This window comes from Micropterus salmoides, unplaced genomic scaffold, assembly GCF_014851395.1.
Source record: "Micropterus salmoides isolate LMB-PRFRI ecotype aquatic unplaced genomic scaffold, ASM1485139v1 Ms_hic_scaffold_3, whole genome shotgun sequence".
Taxonomy (NCBI): Eukaryota; Metazoa; Chordata; class Actinopteri; order Centrarchiformes; family Centrarchidae; genus Micropterus; species Micropterus salmoides.
The window spans coordinates 30781363-30800361 of NW_024042261.1; the positions used below are offsets into that span (position 1 = coordinate 30781363).

Below are 18999 nucleotides of genomic sequence, written 5' to 3' on the forward strand. Positions count from 1 at the left end.
GCTGATAAGATCCAGTGATCCAAAGATCCTGTGTTATTACAGGTTGCCTTGTATATCTGGGACAATGGGAACGGTCCACATCTCACCCCTGTTCCTGAGCTGTGTACTGAGCCAGAGGACTCCCCTCAGACCAGCCACTGTGCCACCACTCTGAGCAACGAGCCTTCACTGTGTGTGAGTATCTGCTCTGTGTGCAGGTCAATTTGATTGTCCTCAGTTTCAAGGAAATGGTAAGGAAACTAAATTAAACAACATTAAACAGAAGGCCCTTCACTGTGAGCTGCAGGCAGTTCTGTGGTCTACAATTACAGCCTTCAGCCTTTGTGCTCATGGCCGCATCAAAGCACCACCAGTGTTTCAGGGTGCAATACAACCTTGAACGTTGTTGTCTTTATACACCATTCAGTAGAACATTGCGCTTTAACCTAAAAGGAGAAGTCTTTGGTTTGTTTTGCTAAATTTAATTTAGTCATCCGCCACAAAGGAAATACTCAGACGTTGCTAAGCAACATCCTTTTGCGTTCTGTCATCATAGGTATATCTAGAGTTATATCTGAATTTATGACTTTTGATTTTCATCTAAATGTCCTTTTCAATTTTAAATGTTTTCCATCTCCCAAAATGAGAGTGTAAACCAATACTAACATTAGAAGTAAATTTCACAGGTTTTTGGCTCATCCTCTTCTGTTTATTTTTATCCTTTCATCATATGTGGACCAAGGAAATCGAAATTCACATGCAAATTCACATTGTCCTCAGCTGGTGACTAACCAGCTCAATTTCTCCTTCGCCTTTATTCTCTCTGTTGCTTTTGTTTTGTCTTGTTAGCGATCTTCTTACACGTACACGCATAACAATTTTCTTACATAACCATAATTGTTGTATTTATCACAAAAATATAAATCATCCCACATATTTTGTGATTCATTTAAACTAAAGCATAAGTGTAAGGGTGTTTGTTGGTTGTAATTAAGCTGGTTGTGTTGTTTCTTTGTAGTAATGGAACATGTGTTGCACAAGTGTTGGAATTCTTGTTAGTTAAATGAAACTAGGAGGAGTAACACCACTCAAATAGTCAGAAACCAGTGCTTCGGTGCAATTATAACAATTCATTGAATATCTGTCATTGTGTAATGTAGGCTTTATTAGGGCCTGAGCATAAAACATGCGAGGTCCCTATTGAAACTGAAGGAATCTTTCTTTCTTTTTCCTGCAAAGTTTGGGGACTAAACATGCTCGAAAACTCACCAAATGTTGCACATAAATCAGGCAGGGCAAAAAATTTCGTATTTTATGGGTTTCATGCATGGGCGTGGCAAAATGACTCACTAGCGTCCCCTACAGAGCAGCCCCTGGTAATTACAAGTCGACCAGCTTGCCCGTGGCATGTCATTGAAAATTGGTGATTCGCCATGAAACAGGAAGTTGTAATAACTTCAGTCGGCATGCTCGCATCTGCACCAAATTTAGAATGTACTATAAGAGTCCCGCCCTGAACACATCCACATGCCAATATTCATTCAAAGTCATAGCGCCCCCTGATGGCAACAGGAAATGACACGGTTTATGCTGTAATGTACTACTCCGAGCCGGACATTGACAAAGCCATGTTGTAAAACTTCTGTTGATGGCAGGGCTGCTTTATTCTCTCTTCGCCATGACACAGGAAGTTCTTGTAACTTGACTGTACGTGATCAAATCTGAAATTTTACACGTTTAATAGGAGTCCCGCCCTGAACACATGTACATGCCAACATTCACTCATGGTCATAGCGCCTCCTGCTGGCAACAGGAAGTCACCTTCAACAAAACAGCCCCCATGGCACGTTTCACCTTCATATACGATTTTTTGTGGCACATGCATCGTGTCCAGATGTACAGAAAAGACTTGAGCGATGCTCTAAACTCAACAAGAAGTCAACCATTTTGAATTTTATGGTTATTTTTGGATGATTTATACATTCCATACTTTAACAAACTCCTCCTAGAGAATTAGTCTGACCAACTTTAGATTTTTCTGTCTAGGCTAATCCCACTGACAATTAGAAGTTGTTCAAACGATAAGTTTTCATGGAACAGCATGCCCATGGCATGGTGTCCATAATCAATGTTTTGCCATGAAACAAGAAGTTGTTTTAAATTCAGTGTAGATGCTTACATCTGAACCAAACATGCTTGATAATGATCCCGCCTCGAACACATCTACATGCCAATCTTAACTTATAGTGGTGGCGCCACCTAGTGGCAACCGGAAGTAAGCTCTGTCTGACTCATTGCGATTTAAATTTTCATAATTTCTTCCACACTTAAATTGGTGAGACCTAACATATAAATACTGAGCGCTCTGTAGCGCAGCATAGGTGGCACAGGAAATGACGTTTAAGTCCTCTGTGTTCAAAGCCTGTGACAATTCAGACCCGCATAGGCAGACCTGCGGAATATACAGTGCGACCACGTCACTCTCCGACGTGGTACATGTGCGAGGGCCCGCTCAAGGCTGCTTGCAGCTTTAACTACAAAATTAGTATTGATCTTCAGTAATTGTTCTCATGTGTAGTTTCTTATATGCTGAACAATACAAAGAAAATAGATTAAGCATTGGTTTTACGTGGAAGTGAGAAATGTCTAGGAGACGGACAGTGTCTTAGAATAATCGTGCAGGAAATAATTTCTACTATCTAAAGGCCATATTGCATTGTATCTGAGTGGGAGCCAGAGAGTGTATGCAGCTGAGGACAAAAACAACCTGATTCGCTCACAATGTAAGTGAGGTCAGTACTTTTAGTGAGCCGTTTTAGTCCAGTTTAATTGGTGCTGGATTGCTGGTGCACTTTTTTTTCCTGTTACAGTGTATAATTTTTCTGGCCATGTTGGTTTGTTGAATTATAGGCATACTTTTTGTGAATATTATGTTTGCTCTAGCTGAAAGAAATTTGGTTTATGAACTGGTCATAAGGGTTGGCCAATATTTAGCCAGAAGTTGACCCAACACCATCCCTTAAAATGATCACTAATGTTGTGAAGAAGTGATAGTGTTGCATGGGTGTGTACATGACTTCAGTTTTTTTGAGAGTGGGTTGAGATGAGTTTGGGATGCCAGAACCGCATCTGAAAGTGTCCCAATTTAGATTTTTCAATCTGATCTTTTCATTTGTGATTCAAATCACATCCTGGATGTGCATATGTGGTCTAGAGTCGTCTACATGTTTGTCGCAGTCTGAACTATCAGATTTATATTTATATGTGGTTTTTACCTCCCTCTCGATGGAAATCACTGTCCTCATAAAACTGCTTTCATTTGACCAGAAACACTCAAGCAGCTAGTGGAGAAACATGAAGGTCACAGGTTTAGCTATTCAGGGAGGCGTTTTCATTCACACAAAACAAGAAGGGACAAATCGTAATGTGTTCGAAAACAGTTGCAAGACAAATTGCCAAGTGGGACCACAGGAGCACTTGGCTACAAAGAATCAAGAGCCTCAAGAGGCAGATTCAAGGAGGCACTTTGTTGATCATCAACAACATGATCAACAAAGTGGCCGCGGCAGCAAAACATCCTTTTTATTTTAGCCAATAAAGTTATTGTGGTGTTTCGCCTCTCTGCACGGCTGACATTTCAGAACAGAGGCTTGTTCAAATTGGTATCAAACATGAGTATTTCTTTTTTAAATGACAGAGCTTTATAGCAAATTTCATTGTTTAGCTGCCCTACCCACAATTTTACTGTTTTAGTTCGCTCTCATAGTGTTGTTTTAACTGCAGCGACAGCTTTATTCAGCAAAAAAGCTCTAAAAACCCACTGTATGCTACCTGCTTAGCACCAAACGGCAGAAAGACACAGTTAGCGACTAGCTGGTGAACATATTGGAGCATTTAGCAGCTAAAGAGCCAGATATTTCCCTCAGGATTTGGTAGAGACCAAACACAGAGCAAAACAGGAGTGAAACATGACTCCACATGAATTATAATGTTGCTCCTTAACTGCTGGATGTGTAAATTAGCAACTCTTTGCTCACACATTTGTTATATAACTTAAAAGTTATGTAACTTAAAAGGTGATGATATGTCAATGTTGTGTTCATTAGTTTTTTCAGGGTCAAACAATTTATCGAAAATGAACAAAACAATGAAATTAACTGCAGCCAAATTTGCACATTATTGTTTAACTTTCCAGCCTTTGGTTGATGCTGCGTGATGCTCAGGCTTGATCATGGCACAAGAGATCTAGAAATGTAAAAAGTTTGTACAGCAGCTGATGACATTTTAATGTAGCGTACATCTTTAATGTATTCTGTCTGTTTTTGATTTAGTGAACCCACTTGTTTGAGCACAAGAAAAAAAACATTCCAGCTTCTTCTATTTTGGACTGAATATGGTTAACAAAGGGCACAGAGATGCACATGGAGATGTTCCATTTTCAGTTTTATTCTCTCACTCTTTCATTTAATTCATCATCACAGTCTCACTTGTTGCTTGTCCTTTTATTTCCAAAGCTTTTATATTCCGCAAATGTAAACCTAATTCAGCATAGTCCTGAATTTTTTACATATTCTACAGTGTTATCAGCCACTTTATGTCTTATAGCTTCAGAAGGAGAGCCAAACGCAACCAGAGGGCAAAATGACCTCAGACCATTAACAGAAATATCCAATTCTAATTTCACTTTGAAGATAAAAACTCCCACTGATCACTTTGACACTTTATATTGTCTGAAAAGCTCATTTCAACCATTTGGCTGCATATAATATATGTTCTGTTTTAATTATGTGATATATGCTGTATATTCATGTGAGCATATCTTTGATTCATGTCTCCTATTTTCATCAAAGGGGGAGCCTGTAAATAAGGAAGATATATTTGTTGCTGTGAAAACGTGTAGGAAGTTTCACAGTGAAAGAGGTGAGTCACACTCCTACTCTTACAGAATCCACCAAAGATGCACTATTTCCCTTGAAATAGCACATGCTTTTGTCCTGTTGTTTTCTCAGTTGAATTGTAATTGATTTGTTTTACCTTTTGGCATGTGTGACTGTATAAGAGCGGGTTGTCATGATAAAGTCTTTCACTAGATAATTCCATGTCTGAGAGGATTTACTAGTATTGAAGCTAAAAAATACCTTAATGTACTTAATTACATGCCCCCCTTGATGCTTGAAATGCACAATCATCAAACAATCCTGCAAATGTTAAGAAATCACTTACTGATGTTTAGCCATTTATTTGCAAGCTCTACAGAAATTATGCCATCTACAGTAAACCTCTTTCTCTTTTAACCTCATAAAATGTAGCTGCTTCAGTCAATAGATCAAATTGCAGAATCATTTCAGAGGGATCAGACAAATTGTACACTTTATTCAAAAAAATGTTGTTCAAAAGTAATTGCCCCAATTACCTTAATTACCATTTCCTCTGCCAAGCTGCCATTATCAGTTTCAAATGGAGACAAGATTTATCAAAGGTTAGCTTCAGTAAGCGGTATTATAAACCTAAGTGAAAGTTGTGACATGCAGATTTTATAGTAGCCGATAGTCTAGTGTTGGAGATATTGTAGTATAGTCTTACAGTAGCTATTACTCACTTAACAAATGATACATCCCATTCACATTTTTACTCCTGTTTAAAAGCTATAATACATCTCAAGTATCTCATGTCATCCCGTAACTTAGTGTTTGCCTCACCATTAGCTGGATGTAAAGTTTTACTTAGATGTTTACATAGTATTTCATTAATGAAATCCCACATTTTATACACTAAACCTGTGGCTGTCTTTTCACAATGTTTCATGTGTAGGTCGTGTTTTGTTTTAAGATATGCAGGCTGCTTGTCTGTTTTAGTGTATGTTTTCTAACTGCTCTTTACAATCTAATGATTGTCTACTAAAGTATGGCAGGAAATCAACATGTGACCTGCATGATTCATTTACGATGTTTTTAGTTTTGTTTATAAAATTCTTTAGAGACAGTGAAGGTCAGCCAACTTAACTTTTTCTTCCTTTGGTAGTTCTTTCAGTATTTAAATATGCCACTATGATTCACTTTTGGTGATTTATGAGAGTTGAACAGAGCCTCGAGCTGCTGCTGCAGATCTCTGGGTATTCAGTGTTTCTCAGCCCTCATATACTCTCGCCTCAACAACCCAGAACTCATCACAAAACCTCCAGATCTCATCATTCACTTCCCAATCAAGTCTATAGGAAAACTGAACACTACATATCTGATGTTTTTCAACAGAGGGCAACATGTCAGAAGGCTGCGGGTCCCAGTATTTTACAGTGTATCAATAAGCTGACAAGTAACAGATAAAGGTTCAGTGTTTAAGTTTAAGTGACATCTTGTGGTGAGGGTTGCGAATTGCAACCAACGGCTCACCGTGCATTCACATGGTCCTATTTACCTAGATGTTAAGTACTTCTTCCAACTTCATTGTGTTCATCTGCTCTTAATGCTGAATCAATATACACTACTACAAAGATGTGTTGGATTAGCATTAGTTCTCTCTACATGGACAGCAAACAAATCGTTGCAGGATTTGTTTGCTGTCACCATATTACAAATTACATGTTAGAAAAACATGTATACGCAATACGTGATTTTGTAGAAATGAAAAGTTTCCGCCATGTTTCTATGTGTATGACGACAACGGCTCAGCAACTCTTGTACGAAAATTTTGACCTCGACAAAAAGGCTGTGAAAACTGTCAACATATGGTCCTCCATTAATATCTTTTGTAGTGAACAACGATGTGGATTTGTGCATTTTTATATTGAATGAATGTGGAGCTACCCTAAATTCCTTTCTCCTCCCCAGAGAAGATGGGGAGGGGTCAAAGTTGCTTTCTCTAAGTGCTAGCCCGACCATAAAACTGGCACCATTTTGATTCCGAAGCTGATAACGCGGGGCCTGACTGTTAAACTGACAAAGGGACACGAGCCAGCCATTGGCATCTCCCTGAACAGCCTATCAAAACTTACCCCACCACACACGTTTCCGTGGAAACTGACCTTATTCTTGTTTTATTACCACATCAAAAGGATACTCCTTGTCTCACCTAAGTGTGACATGTTCCAGACACTGAACTTTGGATGACCAAGGACTGCATTCTCCAAAAGACTCAAAGCATCTAATTAAATTTAATTAAATCTTTAGTTACCTGAATATGTTTGCCTCTATTTGAGTAGTTATGTTAACTGTTGTTGCTATCTGTTGTTGATATTAGTGCTGAAAAGAAGTTACTTGTGCAATGTTTTTATTTTCAGCAAGACACTCCTTCATCTGATGTAATCAATGCTTGTTCATAATACTTTCTTACAAAATCCCTTTAGAAATGATGACAAAGAAATGTTTTACTATACTCTTAATCGCCAGCTTGAATTTAAGGATGAATCAACAATATTCCCCGGTTCCTAAGGAGAGACGATCTTTGATTTAATCCAAGCTTTCCTCATGTAACCTGAGCTCCCCCAAGTGGACGAAATAAGTATTACATGCCCTCGTCGGAAATGCGGTTAAATGTATAAAAATCCTGACCAATAATGTGACAATTTACCAAATGCTTAGAACAGTACAACCGTTCAACCATTGAGGTTCGATTGTGGAAAATATTTGATTATAATACGTGCAAATAGATTTCTTTTCTTTAGACATTAAGTTTAGAAAGGCAGTCCTGGGGAAACCTGAGACGCCCCCTGGGGAACCACGCCCCAGGCAACAAAAGAGCGACACGCGACCTGCTCTTCTATCTAGACTCTTCCTCTTCTCGCTCTTCCACTCTGCCCCTGGATGCTTCGGCACGCGCGTGGCGTGCCTCGCCAGGCAACACGCCCAGACTCGCCAGCGAAACAAACAGGCCTTTGTTCGCCTGAAGCTACACACCTGAAGTGCCGAGACATCGATCTGCCTTCAGTTTGTTTTATTTTCTTTATTTCTTTTGTTTGTTAAAGTTATGAGTCCGTTAAGTTACACTGGACTAATTCAGGAACGACCAAGTTCCATTTTAAGCCTTTTTCGTCGAGCCAACTTCACCGAGGTCAGACCAAGCCACGTGGTCTCGCCAGCTACAACCAAGGAAACCTGCAAACAGCCGAATTGCCAGACGGAGGAGGCTTTTCAATCAGACACGGAGAACCCCGAAGAATCCCTAGCAAAAAGCCAGGATCGGCAGCTAGCGTGGGACCCGTGCAACAGGCCAAAAGCAGGCTGTCGACAAGCAGTAAGACTTAACACACGTTCTGTGATCAGATGTCCATTTTAACTCCTAAACTAGAGCATTAGTTTACTTTCATTAGCTCTTCTATGCCGTATGAGTCAATGCTTCCCACAATCGAACCTCCAGGCTCATTGTTCAGCAAATGTTTATGTTCCCTGTATCCAACCATCTTTTATCACCTTAGTTAGAGAATAAATTCACTGTAATATAATCAAGAGCTGTGTGTGTTGCCTATTTATAGTTCCTGCCAAGAGAATTGACCCTTTAGATATGAGACTGACTGACTGATTTAAGATAATTGAGCGATTATTAACTAACTGATCACTAGTAATAATTGTATAATTATTCAAAACTACCTAGAGGTCCGGAGACTCTAGGATTATAACAACTCCGGTGGTGCCCTTTACGAGGAAATTCTGATTTTATGAATAATAATTCATAATTGGGTATCAATTCTCATAAATTTATTAAAATGCATAACTAATAAATTTAGGTCCACTACATAATGGAGCCTTCCGTGTGAGGCCTTGTGACATACTATAATAATAGACTATACACACAGCCCTGATGCAGAGAAGTTATTGAGAAAAGTTATTGAGTCCCAGAAATTTTTCCCTCCAAAATTTTGCCACTGAAATAATCGCCCAGTAAGTTGCTCCCTAGAAACTCTCCTGTCTTCCCTCTTAACTTAACGTTAGTGATGAAAGTGTGTGTGAGTTTTGACCATGTTCTTTGTTGTGAAATGAAATGCTTTGTGCAACTTGTTTGGCCGCCGGCCATCATTCTTTGTTGTTCAGTACAGAGCTGTAGTGAGCTGAGCTATGAGGCCGAGCTAATGTTAAACTGAATGCATTCCTGTAACGTTGCCATATGAGAAATCTGAGCTAAAGCTACACACAATCTCCGCTGACGAGTGGATGAAATGCCCTTTTGGTTGAGAGAAACTTAACCGATATTGATAATTTTAAGGCCTAATAAGAGGCAGACAGATTACAGTTGCGCTGTGCCAATGTGATTTGTTTGCGGCTATAAATAACAGTCTGACGCGCTGAGCCGTGGATTGTTATGTTATATGCAAAACTCCGGTATCCTGTTGAAATTAGCTACTTCAACAAATACAGCTGCCCGGCAGTGGAGTCACAGGCGTGAAGACGCCGAGTTTAGCCTGTAGCGTTGTACCTACCGAGCTAAGTTAACGCTAAATCGAAGCTTGAAAGCAAGCTGAGTCATTGAAACAAAGGAGCGAGTCCTTCCCCCATTTTGAGCGGGACTGGTGTCCGTCAGTGTTCTGATTTACTGCCGTTGCTGCAACGACGGTTTGCTAACTGCGTTAGCCTGAAGCTAACAGCTGTTGGGTCCGAGGACCAGAGAGGAAGCCGCTTCTTCTTCTACATTGAGAAATAGGCCGCGCCCGAGGCGGAGCCACAGCTCCCCTACTGGCTGGCGGAATAAATTGCATGCTCTGCATTAAATCGACTTCAGCGTCATCAGTGACAGAGATGAGCGTTTGAATCGAGTGAATTAAACCAGACTTTGGTGATAGATCTTGTTAACTTGAGACACATAAACCATTGTGTCGACTCTCAGATTAAATTAATAAGGAGTGTTACTCCTTAAGTGTAGGATAGAGCACAGGCTCTCCTTTTTCCTTGAATAACCTTTAAAGATCTATTGGGTGTTTGCTTGTAACAAGGTACTGAGCCAATTTAGTACCCTAACCTAGGATTACACTGAGTAGTTCTGTTAATTTTGATCCAGCTGTATTTGAATAAAAAGCTTTATTCTCATTACTGCTGCAATATCCCTGATTTTGACTTTGTCATTTTGAAGCCTTTTCTGTAGTGGTATTTTTGATCCTTGCAGGAAATAAGATAAATGCAGAATAACATCTTGATTTGAATTTTTGTTAACCTTTTGTTGTTTGGACTGATGGAATTCTGAAACCTACATTAAGCTTGATAAGTTGAATTGATAGCTTTCCAACTAGGCTTTCTTTAATCCTTGTTCATTATAAATGTAATTTGGACTCTGACTTTTATAGCAATTGGAATTTTGATAACAAGGGTAATTAAAAACCTTCAGTTTAATCAGCTTTGATTTTTTTTTTTATTTAATCCACTTTAATCAGCCTGGGATTTTTGTTAATGTAACTTTGAACTTTGAGTTTATTCTCATTGCCTTTGAACTTTTAGAAATTTAATATTTTAATCTCAAATTTTAATTTTCCAATTTTGAACTCTGATTCTAAAATTTAATTTTTCTCAAACAATTTTTCCAACTTTGACTTTGATCATTAAGGACTTTGAGCTTTGATTGTCAAGCTAGTTGTAACATGAACTTTGATTTGATCTATAGCATTTAACTTTAATCCCAAGTGTGATTTAATTCTTTTCCTATTTTTGCCTTCACCCTAAATTTGAATTTTCAGTTTGGGCATTTAAGTCTGACTTGAAAGTCAGCTTTCTCCAACCTGACATTCCCTTTTTCTCAACTAGTAAACACACTAGCTGAAACTCTGTTTAACTGACTGGCTCAGGTCTGCTGTACCAGCTAACACCTGTAGTCCACTTCTGATTTTGTTAAAGCAAATTGTATAACTGAGTCCATAGATTTGATTTTGATCCTTCTTTTCTTCAGATTCCAGCCTTCCAAATTAACTTAAAGGAACATCAACAGCTCCAGGAAGCTATAGAAGCAACACCCATTTATTTTTGTATTTTTGCATATCCTCTGAGTTGACACACTCGTTTGTTGTCTGATTTGGACTCACAGCAAAGTCCTTAACCAAACCACTTGAGCACCTGCCTGTGAACATGGCAGACCCACGCTTAGTGGCAGCCAGTGGGGGCGACCCACTGGAACACTTTGACTCCATCTTGGCCCACATGACCGAGACCATGGTACCTGGCTACTCAAGCCAATACAAGGCACCGATGCGGTGAACCTTGAAACAATTTTTGCAGAGCTGGTAACAACTGCTCTAGCCACTTCCTCAAAGGACAAAGCCTTGTCCCAGATGCTAGGAAAACTAGCTATTGTAATGTCTGCCCAGTCTAAGCACACGCACCAGCTTGAACAGCAGCTGGAAACACCAGGCAGTCACTAAGTGAAGCGGAAGAACGCATCACTGACCTACAGGCTCCTTGCCACCTCCCACAGGAGGGTGGAGTCGATGAGGAGAAAATTGAGCTGCAGGAAAAGACCAATCAGCTTGAACACTCACTCTTTCAGCAAGAACAGGAGTTAGAGTGGACCAAAAGTAAAGTTAAAGACACAACTGAATCTCTTGACCAATCAGAAACCCTCCTTAGACAAGCAGTGGGGGAAATTAAAGAGCTAAAATTACGAGTCAAGGTTTATAGCAAACTTAGAGAAGCTGACCAAAAACGCATGCAAGAAATGCGAAGACAGCTAGAGGACAGGGACAGAGTAACCCAATCCCCGCTACAGCAGGAAAACAAGGAGGAGTTGGCTGATACCAGAAGAGAGTTCCAGCTCTCATGTGAGACAGCCAAACATACTCCCTCCTACAAAACACTCCCACCAGAGAGAGACAAGGCTTGCTCCCCTTTGCCAGCCTCAGGAGGATGGTCTCCACGACCACTCCCACAACTGATCCCACAGGATCATATGACAGAGCGCCAGAGAAATAGCCCTCCACCTACTCAGGTGAAGACGGCTTACTCCCCTCGGCTGCATCCGCCGCCCACTGCTGACCATGACTTAAGCCCCTCTGACAGGGACTTAGACAAAATCGCTCGCCACATAACACGCTTCGAGCCTGAGCTACAGGCTCAAATGAGACCAGTATCTATCTAAAAGATATTGAATACTACTTGCGGAAATTCCCTGCTGCCACCACTGACGACAAGATTTACCTGATCAAGGTGACATCTAGTCGAGAGGTCAGCAGCTTTATTGAACGCCAGCCCAGGTATGTCAGACAAGATTATGACTCGCTCTGCCAGGCACTGGTGGAGGAATATTCTGACTTGACAGCACAATCAGGTCTAACAGCTGCACTTGCTGTTAAGCAAGGGAGGCCAGAACCTCCTCAGCAGTACTACAACCGACTCAGACAAGCGTACTTTGGTACCAAAAATGAGCCCGATATGGAGGAAGAGTTAAACTTCAAATATCTTTTTATCCAAAACCTCCACCCCACTACCAGTCATCATCTGGGTGTGGCAGCCTGCCCACGCACCCAAACCAGTCGACAGCTACGCGAGTTAGCTACAAAAGGATTTGAAAAGCAGAGACTCACCATGACGAGCATCCTGAGCCCCATGGTGTCCTCACTCTCAGCATCAATTCCCTACAGGTGGAGCCAAAACGAGCTCCTGGTCTTGAAACACCTGCGTCAACCTGCATCACCTCCCAGAATTATAGACCAAGCCAGAAGCAGAGGTGCAGCCTGCCTCAGCAAAATGAGCATGGTCGACGTCACTCAGAGCCATCTTGGTCTGAGAAGAGCCAAAATCTGAGGCCTGAAACCCATCGGCCCAGGTACACGCCCAACCGCTGTGAAACCCACCTCTTTTCACGGAAGGGGGGACACAAGCATCACCAATCCCAAAACAATTGGGACAGGCGATCTCAGAGAGCTACACTCCAGAGATCCCACTATAGAGACACAAATACGATAACACTGAAAGTGAGTCTGACACACCCACTTTTAGTAAGGAGGAAATTACAGCGCTTAAGCGCCTGCTCCAAACCCTGTCCAAACAGGAAGATAAGAAGGCAGAGCACTTGGCCGCAGCTGCTGCAAAGCCAAAGTCCCCTTCTCCTGACACTTTGTCAAAACGACTGACACGCTCACACAGATGGACTGAGAGAACCGCTCCCTCCAGGACACTCCTGGTGGTACAGTCCGACTCAAGAGAGAATCCTCTCACAGAGTCCAAAGCCACTCAGGGCAGTCCGCCCTCCCAACACTTCTTGTGTCACCTTACTGAAAGGGGAGTTTCACGGAAATTCTACCTGCCTGTAACACTTGAAAACACTCTGGTGCAGGAAGCACTTCTTGATTCAGCTGCAGACATCACTGTAATGTCATCAGCCCTCTTCAGGCAGCTACAGGCTATGACCCGCTCCCACAAGACCTGAAACTACAGACTTGTGACATTGAGGTCCAGCCACTCGGCCCTGAAAACCTCAATCTGACAGCCATGACATTAGTCCACATGTCTATCGGTCCCATGGACCTCATCCACCCGGTGTATGTCTCACCATTTGACGCCATTCCTCTACTCATTGGCAAAGACTTCCTTAACCGCTTTGAGCCACTGCTTGACTTTCAGAACTTGACGATCTGGGCACAGGTGAAACGACCCCTGCCTATCTCACTGTCTGAATACATCACAGAACGAGAAACCCGCCTCTGTGCTTTAGTTACCACCTCAAATGACGCACTGATCCCCAAAACCACTCCACTGGATTGGCCGATCAGCACCGACACTCATGACTGTGAGCTCAAGACTCCAGAGATGGGGCACATGCCTTCTTCCTTGCCTCCTACCTCTCTATTAACGAAGTGATTCACACTGAGCCTTCAAAGGCTACTGTCAGCCTTTCCTCTTTGCCGCTTACCAGCGACTCTGTTCCCACAGGCAACATGACCAATGACAGACAGATGGGTGCACAAACTGTCACCGCCTTCCCTGTCAACACTTCACCAGAGCCATCCTCCATGACTTTACATAAAGGCATGAGAGGGGGGTCAGACACCACATATATTCATCCTACAGCTGAACTTGACACCAAGTTTACAGCACTAGGCAAACAGGGTGCTGTTAAAGACACACCCCAGCACTCCCAAGCGGATTTGCTCCCCACCCATCCCGCCCTTATGACTTGCGATGCCACCAGAGCCCAGGCAGCAGGCTTGTCTGTGACAGCCGCCCCTGCGCCACAAATTCAAGCCCTGACTCTCTTGGTGACTCTGACCTAATTCGGCTTCAAACTCTTGATCCCGCCATTAGCAAAATGCTCCTCTGCCTTTCTGACGCAGAGCCTGTCTCCAACACTGAGCTTGCTTCCATCCCTGGCTTGAAACACCTTTACCTGGTGCGCTCTTCTTTGCGTGTCGTCACGGGCATTCTCTCGTATGTCTCAGACGCCCGCACTTCACCTGCGTTCGTGGTGCCTCAGAGCCACAGGGGGGTGATGCTCATGCACGCCCATGACTCACCTTACAAAAGCCACAAAGGGTTCAGTGCAACCACAATGCACTAAAACAAGTAGCATATTGGCCAAACATGCAAAAAGATGTAGCAGACTACATCAAAACCTGTAAGGTTTGCTGCCAGTCTCAACCAGCAAAACCATCACACAGAGCCTCCTTACAACGGAGAGGCATTTCTTTTCCCTTGTCAAAGACACAATTTGACAGGAGGGAACCCCAAACTGAACCAGCCAGAGGAAATAAACATTTCCTCGCAGGCAAAATAATTTAGACAGCACACAAAGATGCAAAGTCTATAACGACCAAAATGCGTCTCACAACAAGCTCCGAAGGGGGGACAGAGTTTGTCATCACATCTCTGCTCCACTAAGGAAACAGGACGGCCAGAGAACAGGAAGACTTGCACACAAGTTCTCTCCCCACTGGACCGATCCTTCTGTGGTCACAGACAAACATTCACCTGTTCTGGACCGAACAAGCTTCACAAAAATCCCATGGGACTTGTCGGGACGATAACGTCCTAATAAATTAATAATTAACAGAAATCCTCAATTAGGGACGATAGCTGCTAGTGGTTAAAAGGTCATTAGAGTTCGCGTGCGTGCCTTGTAAAACAGAACTTGGAAGCCAGGTATCTTTTACTTCGGTCCGCCACCCACAGCTCTAGCCACTATTCTGTGTCTCCCTGTTGCAATTTAAACCTACCACTAATTACCAGTGGAGGTCTTTAACCAATTAAATTAGAATTTCCAAAAATTTCCACCCACCAGGTGGAGCCGCTCTCAACCTGACCACTTAGTCACAAGTGGGGTTACTGTCTAAATTTATTGCTCCTTTAACCAATTAAGAATACCTGCTCCAGAGCAGACATCTTGCAGCAACTGCAGAAATAGAAACCACTCAGAACAGTTCCTCTCAGGACTAAAAGCCGCTTCTTTTATAAAATTTGTTTTGAAAGGGCTAAGACCCTCAGACTAGACTGTTAGCCTAAAGCAAACAACCTCAAGCTCACTGCAGGTTATGGTTCTGAATATCATGAATTTCTGAGAAAAATAATGTTGGTCATGCTCACACACGACTTGTCATTTGTTAAGATATTTGTTTTGCTTCCCAAATTAATTTTCCGCTTTACTTTGTTTCAGGTGATTAAGTAACACAGCAGGCACCTGCTACTTTCAGACTAGCTAATTGGGGTTACCCTAAGTGACTAGCAGAATTAGTAGCCTTAGAAGGACATCAACCTGATCACAGATGTTGTGTTTTGCCACCTGCTCTGCTCTGCTTGACTCCTTCCACCTCACCAGCATCATCAGTACCTGACCAGCAGCTGACCAACACATCATCAGCTCCTGACAAAGTCGACCTGCACCTGACAAACCACACATGTTGTTTCTCATTGCGTCCAAAACGTTACCTATCGGAGGGAACATTTTGGCCGAAGGGGGGACTGTAGTGAACAACGATGTGGATTTGTGCATTTTATATTGAATGAATGTGGAGCTACCCTAAATTCCTTTCTCCTCCCCAGAGAAGATGGGGAGGGGTCAAAGTTGCTTTCTCTAAGTGCTAGCCCGACCATAAAACTGGCACCATTTTGATTCCGAAGCTGATAACGCGGGGCCTGACTGTTAAACTGACAAAGGGACACGAGCCAGCCATTGGCATCTCCCTGAACAGCCTATCAAAACTTACCCCACCACACACGTTTCCGTGGAAACTGACCTTATTCTTGTTTTATTACCACATCAAAAGGATACTCCTTGTCTCACCTAAGTGTGACATGTTCCAGACACTGAACTTTGGATGACAAAGGACTGCATTCTCCAAAAGACTCAAAGCATCTAATTAAATTTAATTAAATCTTTAGTTACCTGAATATGTTTGCCTCTATTTGAGTAGTTATGTTAACTGTTGTTGCTATCTGTTGTTGATATTAGTGCTGAAAAGAAGTTACTTGTGCAATGTTTTTATTTTCAGCAAGACACTCCTTCATCTGATGTAATCAATGCTTGTTCATAATACTTTCTTACAAAATCCCTTTAGAAATGATGACAAAGAAATGTTTTACTATACTCTTAATCGCCAGCTTGAATTTAAGGATGAATCAACAATATTCCCCGGTTCCTAAGGAGAGACGATCTTTGATTTAATCCAAGCTTTCCTCATGTAACCTGAGCTCCCCCAAGTGGACGAAATAAGTATTACATGCCCTCGTCGGAAATGCGGTTAAATGTAAAAATCCTGACCAATAATGTGACAATTTACCAAATGCTTAGAACAGTACAACCGTTCAACCATTGAGGTTCGATTGTGGAAAATATTTGATTATAATACGTGCAAATAGATTTCTTTTCTTTAGACATTAAGTTTAGAAAGGCAGTTCCTGGGGAAACCTGAGACGCCCCCTGGGGAACCACGCCCCAGGCAACAAAAGAGCGACACGCGACCTGCTCTTCTACTCTTAGACTCTTCCCTCTTCTCGCTCTTCCACTCTGGCCCCTGGATGCTTCGGCACGCGCGTGGCGTGCCTCGCCAGACAACACGCCCAGACTCAGCCAGCGAAACAAACAGGCCTTTGTTCGCCTGAAGCTACACACCTGAAGTGCCGAGACATCGATCTGCCTTCAGTTTGTTTTATTTTCTTTATTTCTTTTGTTTGTTAAAGTTATGAGTCCGTTAAGTTACACTGGACTAATTCAGGAACGACCAAGTTCCATTTTAAGCCTTTTTCGTCGAGCCAACTTCACCGAGGTCAGACCAAGCCACGTGGTCTCGCCAGCTACAACCAAGAAAACCTGCAAACAGCCGAATTGCCAGACGGAGGAGGCATTTTCAGACACGGAGAACCCCGAAGAATCCCTAGCAAAAAGCCAGGATCGGCAGCTAGCGTGGGACCCGTGCAACAGGCCAAAAGCAGGCTGTCGACAAGCAGTAAGACTTAACACACGTCCTGTGATCAGATGTCCATTTTAACTCCTAAACTATAGCATTAGTTTACTTTCATTAGCTCTTCTATGCCGTATGAGTCAAATGCTTCCCACAATCGAACCTCCAGGCTCATTGTTCAGCAAATGTTTATGTTCCCTGTATCCAACCATCTTTTATCACCTTAGTTAGAGAATAAATTCACTGTAATATAATCAAGAGCTGTGTGTGTTGCCTATTTATAGTTCCTGCCAAGAGAATTGACCCTTTAGATATGAGACTGACTGACTGATTTAAGATAATTGAGCGATTATTAACTAACTGATCACTAGTAATAATTGTATAATTATTCAAAACTACCTAGAGGTCCGGAGACTCTAGGATTATAACAACTCCGGTGGTGCCCTTTACGAGGAAATTCTGATTTTATGAATAATAATTCATAATTGGGTATCAATTCTCATAAATTTATTAAAATGCATAACTAATAAATTTAGGTCCACTACACTTTATATAATTTAGACTACCCCAGGCAAAGTTTTTTTTTTTATTTGTGTCTTCTTATATATTTTAGGACTGACACCAAATAGTTGAAGATTCGATGCCTCAGTGGGCGGAGCCTGATTCAACTGTCAATCTCAGGCTTTTGTAAGGCACTAATATATTTGTATAATGTTCTTCATACATCTTTATGTCACATGAAATGCCACGGTGGCCAACACGCTGTCTCTTCTTACTTTTAACAAACCAGATGACTACCACTTCTTCTTCTTCCTATTATTTGTATGTATTCAACGTAGTGACAAAATGCGCTCTGTAGAGCAGTTAGTCCGTTTGGGCTACTGTAGAAACATGGCGGCGCATCATGGGGACTTCCATGTAAGGGGACCTGCGGTGTGTGTAGATAAAAAATTGCCCATTCTAAGTTATTAAAAACATAATGGTTACATTATGTAAGGTCTTTATACACCACTGAAAACATAGTAATGTACATTATATTGCATTTCTGTCAATAGATCCACCTAAATATTACAGAATGGACCTTACAAAAAATATTCTCAAGAAGACTCAGACAGAGATCCACGGATTCATAATTCTAAAATGTAACTGCTGAAACTGAAGAGAGTGCTTTTTGTTTATAAATGTATGTAAAGGTTTTGTGATATTTATTTGGTATAACAATGTCCTCAAATGACAAAAGGTTTGTACGGTCCAAACTATCTCATACAGTATGTAGCATCAGCACATAGTTCTTGTGTTTTCTGCTTATTTTCAATTTGTCTTAAAAAATGCAACAAGGTGAATCTTTTTCAATCTATATTCCCTCTTGTTTCTACTGTTTTTTTTTTTTTTTTGAAACCTCTTTAATGGTCTTGCAATAAATATGAAATAACCATTTGCTCATAGAAAGAGACTGCATTGCACAGAACCAGAGGTGGGTTTGTTGTGAAACTTAGTGAACACAATTTTTCTCCCCTTTGCTCTAGTTCCAGTGATAAAGAAGACGTGGGAAAAGGATGCCATATTTTTAGAGTACTACAGTGACCATGCTGATCCTTCAATACCAACCATTAATATAGGAGTACCAAATACTGAAAGAGGTAAGTGCTCCTTTTGCAGCCTAAACCTCAGCCTCAGATGCACTAACAGATACAGTCACTGGCCTTGGGTAAATGTTGCAG

The 18999-nt window shown here is 41.6% G+C and overlaps 1 protein-coding gene across 2 annotated transcripts in view; it reads left to right on the forward strand.

The window, feature by feature from the left end:
- b3glcta (beta 3-glucosyltransferase a) overlaps positions 1 to 18999 on the forward strand; it is a 70897-nt gene that overhangs the window by 38567 nt on the left and 13331 nt on the right. For both annotated transcript variants that reach the window (XM_038693441.1, XM_038693440.1), the window contains exons 9-11: positions 43 to 174; positions 4830 to 4899; positions 18805 to 18918. In XM_038693441.1, the coding sequence (XP_038549369.1) occupies positions 43 to 174; positions 4830 to 4899; positions 18805 to 18918 (316 nt within the window). The remainder of the gene's footprint in view (positions 1 to 42; positions 175 to 4829; positions 4900 to 18804; positions 18919 to 18999) is intronic.